The sequence below is a fragment of the Chaetura pelagica genome, unplaced genomic scaffold (assembly GCF_000747805.2).
Source record: "Chaetura pelagica isolate M959 unplaced genomic scaffold, ChaPel_1.0 scaffold829, whole genome shotgun sequence".
NCBI lineage: Eukaryota > Metazoa > Chordata > Aves > Apodiformes > Apodidae > Chaetura > Chaetura pelagica.
Window position 1 is genome coordinate 901,014 of NW_009954535.1, and position 5,035 is coordinate 906,048.

Below are 5,035 nucleotides of genomic sequence, written 5' to 3' on the forward strand. Positions count from 1 at the left end.
AGCAGGAGGCCCAAAGCTTATCCAAGTACCTAAGCCTGTGGCACAGGCTTAAAGTAAACCAGCATATCTGGAAGTAAACCATGAGTATCCTTGAAGATCCTCTGCACTGCAATGCTGCCAGTGCCTCATATTACATGCAGGGAGTAACCAAAGCCATGGTCAGACCCTGCCACATGTAGAGGAACCTACATACAAATACTGGTGAAAACGTTATTGGATATTTGCTGTTTCCTTGATCTTGTGGGCTTCTCTTTTACTTAAAAACATGATACAAAACCCATTCCCATGTTTAGCTCTGCTGTCAGTACAGCTGATGTCATTGCAATAGCAGCCTGTACACTGACAGCTCTGTCTGGGAGCAACTCCTTTTTCCTGAGATATCCCTATTTTGGTGATATTCCATTGCTTCTGTTATTTGCAGTTACACGAGTGGTAAGGAAAAAACAGGTTCAGAAACTTGTGTTCCTATGGCAAGGAAATCCAGTACTCCTAGCTTACAAAACAGGGTATGAAATGCATATCAGAAATGTTTTCATTTTCCAGGCAGCAGGAGAAACCAGCAGCCAAACAGTTACCAGCTGTCCCGGCAGCAGAGCCCGAAAGTGTAGCCAAATGTGAGTTTGCATTTCCTTATGTATTTATTTCTCTATTTATTGCAACAGTTAATTAAAAATGGAATTTTTTGTCACTAATGCTTTCTAATTGAACAGAATGTATACAGTGACATGAGTTCATCATCAAGTGTGCAATCCCATTAAAATAGATACTGCCAACTTAAATAATCCCTCTCATGAAAAACCAAAAGCAGTTACATTCCCCCTGCACAGAGAAGATCTCCTGCTGTGGCTTTCAGTGTTTATGTCTGAAGGTTTCGGTTGAGATGCACAGAAACTGACCTTGGAGAACAGTAAATTGGCAAAGTCAAACCCTGGGAAGGTAGGAACTGCCAGAAGCAGGCTGATCAACAGTTTGCCTGATGAGGTTACTATTCCATGAATTCCCATAGGCTGTGGATGACTGAGCAGCCCTTTGTGTCCAGCTATGAAATCAAAGGTGTTTTGACCAAGAACAGACAAACTAGATTGCTAAACCAGGTGTATTTTCACAGGGGATGGCAGAGCACTGAGGCTTTGGTGGCACCAGGGATTTGAGATCCTCCGGAGCACGGAGCTATGGATGTTACCCCAAAAAGTCATTCTTTACTCACACAGATGTGTATATATTCACCACTGAGAAAACCTGCATTTTTTCTCATAACCCTCTGAAGTAGCTGAGCACTTGGGACCGCCCTTGTTAGACAGAAAATGCCCCAGACAGACTCCCAGGATGGAGCATGTCACCCAGGCATCCCGGCTCTCCCAGCCCAGCTCAGCCCTCCCTTGGCTCCCCAGGTCCAGGCTCACCCGGCACCATCTCCTACGCGCTGTCCCGGGAGCCCCCGGAGCCCGGGGGCCGGACGCTGCTGCCCCAGGCCCGTGCCAGGGCCGCCGGGCCCGCCGACGAGTCCCCCGGCATCACCTGCTGTGACTTCAGCCCCCGGGCTGCGCAGGCAAGGCAGGAGCTGCTGCCCCAGGCACCACTGGGCCTGTGCCCACCTCCCGGGGCAGCTGGGGCAGGGCGGCTCCCGCCCCTCCTCATGGTCCTTTTCCAACCAGGTGGTGAAGAACGAATTGTTGGAGAAATACTACAAGCACGGAGGGAAATTCCTCACCATGCTCCCGGATGGAACATCGCAGTTGTTGTATCCTTCATGGGGTTCATTTGCCTGTGTTAGTTCATGGTTGTAACTAGTTTTACCCGTGTCCTAGTCTGCTCTCTCACTAAATAACCTGCTCCCGGCTGCTCACACACACCTTCACATCCTGAAGAAAAGCAGGAGTGAAACCACTCAGCAAGCTCTTGGGCTGAAGGTTTTCAGCTCAGCCTGTGGCTTCAGGGAAGGACGGGCACTCCTGTCTAATACCCAGCTTAAGGAAAGTGGTAGCGCCTTGTTCCACCTGCTCCCAAGCTCTGGCCACCCATGGAAGGCGCTGCTGGTCACACTCAGCCCCATCCTTCCCCAGGGGAAAACCAGCACCATGTTTCCCAGCACCACGACACTGGTCTCTGTCCTGCAGGCAGGAGTCCCAAAGAGGTACATGGACAGACTGAAATCACCAGAGGAACTGAGAGCTGTTTGAAGAACTAGAACTGTGGCAGTTTCACCAAAGGACCCCACAGCTCTCAGGCTGCCTTTGCCCTTATTTAAGCCATAATATTTTATGTCACCCACATTATTTGTCCTTACTGTGGCTGACTTCTTTCTGACCTAGGAGGTATGAAAGTGTACTGGGGCTCTGCCACCAAAGCAGACGGGCTTCAGCCCAGTGCTCTGCCCTGCCCTCAGGCTGCCTTTGTCCCGGGGAAGCTGCCGCGGTGGCAAGTGGCAAAGAGCCATAAACATGTGTGCTCACAGTAGCAGCTCTTGAGGGAAGGAAACCCCAGTGAGACACAAAATCCCTGCTGGTTGGATACATTCAAGTCCAGCGTCTAAGGCAAGGGCCTCTTTTTTTCCTCCAGTTTGTTTGTTTTCTCTAGGAGAATAATACCTGCCCATTTTCCCTGCTCTAATCCAAGTTGAGTACTTTGATCACTTCACTTTGCTATCAATTGTAGGCCTTGTCCAAGAATGTATCTTTAAAATAAACTTGCTAAGCAGTCTGGGTTACTGGCTAGAAAACAACAAAAATGTATTCTGTATCTCTAACTGCTCTTTTGTCAGCAAATACAGAACACTGCAGTGTAGGAGCAAAGCCCTTGCAGCACCCCAGGCCAGCCTGGCAGCACAGGTGAGCTGGTAATACACCAATTTAAACAAAACACCAAAGCAGTGCTCTGAAATACTTAGAATGTAATAACAGACCAAGCAGGCAAAGAAAGCAGTTATGAACACCTTACCCGACGACAGCTACCCCTCTGGGAACCTGGCAATCATCGTTGTGCGAGAGAAGGACCATCTTGCTTGCATAGTGCAGGCAGACAAGGCGCGTGAGGCCGAAGTACAGGCGGTGTTCCTGTCCGACGGCAGCAGCACGTGCTACCACCCGCACGGAGGCGTCTGGTACGTCCACCTTGCTCAGAGCAGGATGGGTCTCCACTGTGCACCTTTGATTCCAAGGGTCATAAAGGGTATTTTTAACAGCATCCAAGTTAAAAGAGAAGTGGAGCAGCTCGTGGGCCCTGCTTTGGGTGCCTCCCGGGGAGGGAAGGCCCAGCTGGGTCCTGAGAGGGGGGCTAGACCCTGAACGAGCTGTGCCTCAGTCCTGTCCCTCTGGGCAAGGCGGGACATTGGCCATGGGAGCTGAGCTTTGATTTTCCTTTCTTTTAGGATAAACATGAATATTCGAGGTGGGCAGTATTTGGACCCAACAGGCAACAGGGTGAGAAGGTGGACATGGCCGAACAGCATCACGTCACCGGGACCCCACGTCCCGCTGAGCCCCATCTTCATCTCCCTGAACCGGCACGTGGGGGTCAGGATCCTGGGCCAGGACAAGATCACCGTTTCCTTCCTTGCCATGGGGCAACAGGCAAAATTCAACGTGGGAACCAAAGTGGAGGTATTTCTCAAGCACACAGGCAGCTCCACGCAAAGCCACTCCCCACAGAGGGAGTGGGGCGGCCAGGGGAGCTCCCATCCCTGGGGAAGCAGGCTCATCTCTCTGTGGGGGCCCCCGCCCGCTGTGCAGCCCCCCAGACCAGCAAACAGTGGCAGTGCACCTGTGCTGAGTCCCAGCAGACAGGGCCACACCTGCCCTGACTCTCTGCAAGGGGCTGCAGTGTGGGAAGCACGGCCAGATGGGTCCCTGGGGTCCCTGGCTGCATCCCCAAGGGTCGCCCTGGCTCTGTGGTGGGGAGCAGAGCCACAGTCCATGTGGGCAGGGTGTGTGGCAGCTCCCTTCCCCCACAGGCTCCATCCAGAGGGGGAGGTTTGCCCTGTCCCGTGCTGCTCTGGCTCTGCTGACACCCCTGCCCTCCACAGGTGGGCGAGATCAGCCGGCTGCTGCCCCCCGCACGGCCCGGGAAAGACGAGCTGCTGCTGCTCGCCCTCAGGGTGAGGATCCTGTGGCTCTTCGACAGACTGCGTGGATGCCTCAGCTTCCCTTCTAATGAGCAACGGGACAAAATTAAGCCTCAAGGATACCTTACCGGACTGACTTCAAAGATCTTGCAGCTTTGCACAACTTCTGACATAAGTGATGAGCTACACAGCTGGGTCAGGGCAACAGTAAATGCTCCAGTCTGAGCAGCCCGTGCGTCAGTGCCTCGCTCCCGAGCAACCCCTCTGCTGTCTCCTGGCAGAAACCAACCCAGGCTGAAAGTCATTTCAGCCTGTGGCTGTGGCAGAAAGACAAAAGCAAACAGAGCCCAGCTAAGTGACAGCCTGTGACAGGTGCACGGGGTTTGCTCAGGCCAGCAGCTGGGCCTGCTGCAGGTACCAGACACAGCTGGTCCCCAAAAAGCCCAGTTTGTCCCAGGCAGTCAAAGGTCACTGTCCTGGTGATGTCTGCAAGGATGCTGGGGACAGAGGCTGCTGGGTCAGCCTGCAAAGCAGGTGGGTGAGGAGCAGTCCCTGGCAGCAGCTCATGGGTGGTGGTGCCATGCCAAGGCTCTGCTGTACCAGGCACTGGTGCTTCCCTCCCAGGGTGGGTTGGGTGGCCATGGGAGCAGCATGGGTGATGTGGTGGGCACAGACTCCTCATGAACTAGGTGCTGCAGGCTGGCCCCCACCCCTGCTCCCAATGGTTTGGATGTTTGAAGCCAGGGGCTTCACCTGGCCCTTTGTCCTGCACCTGAGCAGCTTTGCAAGGTGGCTCCGGATGTCTTTGCTGTACAGGGCGTAGATGAGGGGGTTGATGAGTGAGTTGGTCTCACCCAACAGGAACAAGGCATCCTTGAGTGGGCCGGCCAGGCTGCAGGAGCTGCAGGCAGCCTGCACGATGCCCCCCACCAGGTAGGGGCCCCAGGAGAGGCTGAAGCCAACCAGGATGAGCAG

At 53.7% G+C, this 5,035-nt stretch overlaps 2 protein-coding genes across 2 annotated transcripts in view; one reads left to right on the forward strand and one right to left on the reverse strand.

Annotated features, from left to right (window-relative positions):
• Window positions 1-4,285, forward strand: part of ERICH6 (glutamate-rich 6) — a 10,473-nt gene extending 6,188 nt beyond the window's left edge. Inside the window, 6 exon segments of the mRNA XM_010004743.1 lie at window positions 494-614; window positions 1,392-1,549; window positions 1,656-1,741; window positions 2,948-3,100; window positions 3,368-3,599; window positions 4,022-4,285. Of these exon segments, the coding sequence (XP_010003045.1) occupies window positions 494-614; window positions 1,392-1,549; window positions 1,656-1,741; window positions 2,948-3,100; window positions 3,368-3,599; window positions 4,022-4,285 (1,014 nt within the window).
• Window positions 4,286-4,447: 162 nt separating this feature from the next.
• The window catches only part of LOC104395075 (glucose-dependent insulinotropic receptor-like), a 2,464-nt gene continuing 1,876 nt past the window's right edge, over window positions 4,448-5,035 (reverse strand). The window contains exons 2-3 of the mRNA XM_010004744.1: window positions 4,833-5,012; window positions 4,448-4,487 (exon numbers count right to left, since the gene is read on the reverse strand). Of these exons, the coding sequence (XP_010003046.1) occupies window positions 4,448-4,487; window positions 4,833-5,012 (220 nt within the window). The remainder of the gene's footprint in view (window positions 4,488-4,832; window positions 5,013-5,035) is intronic.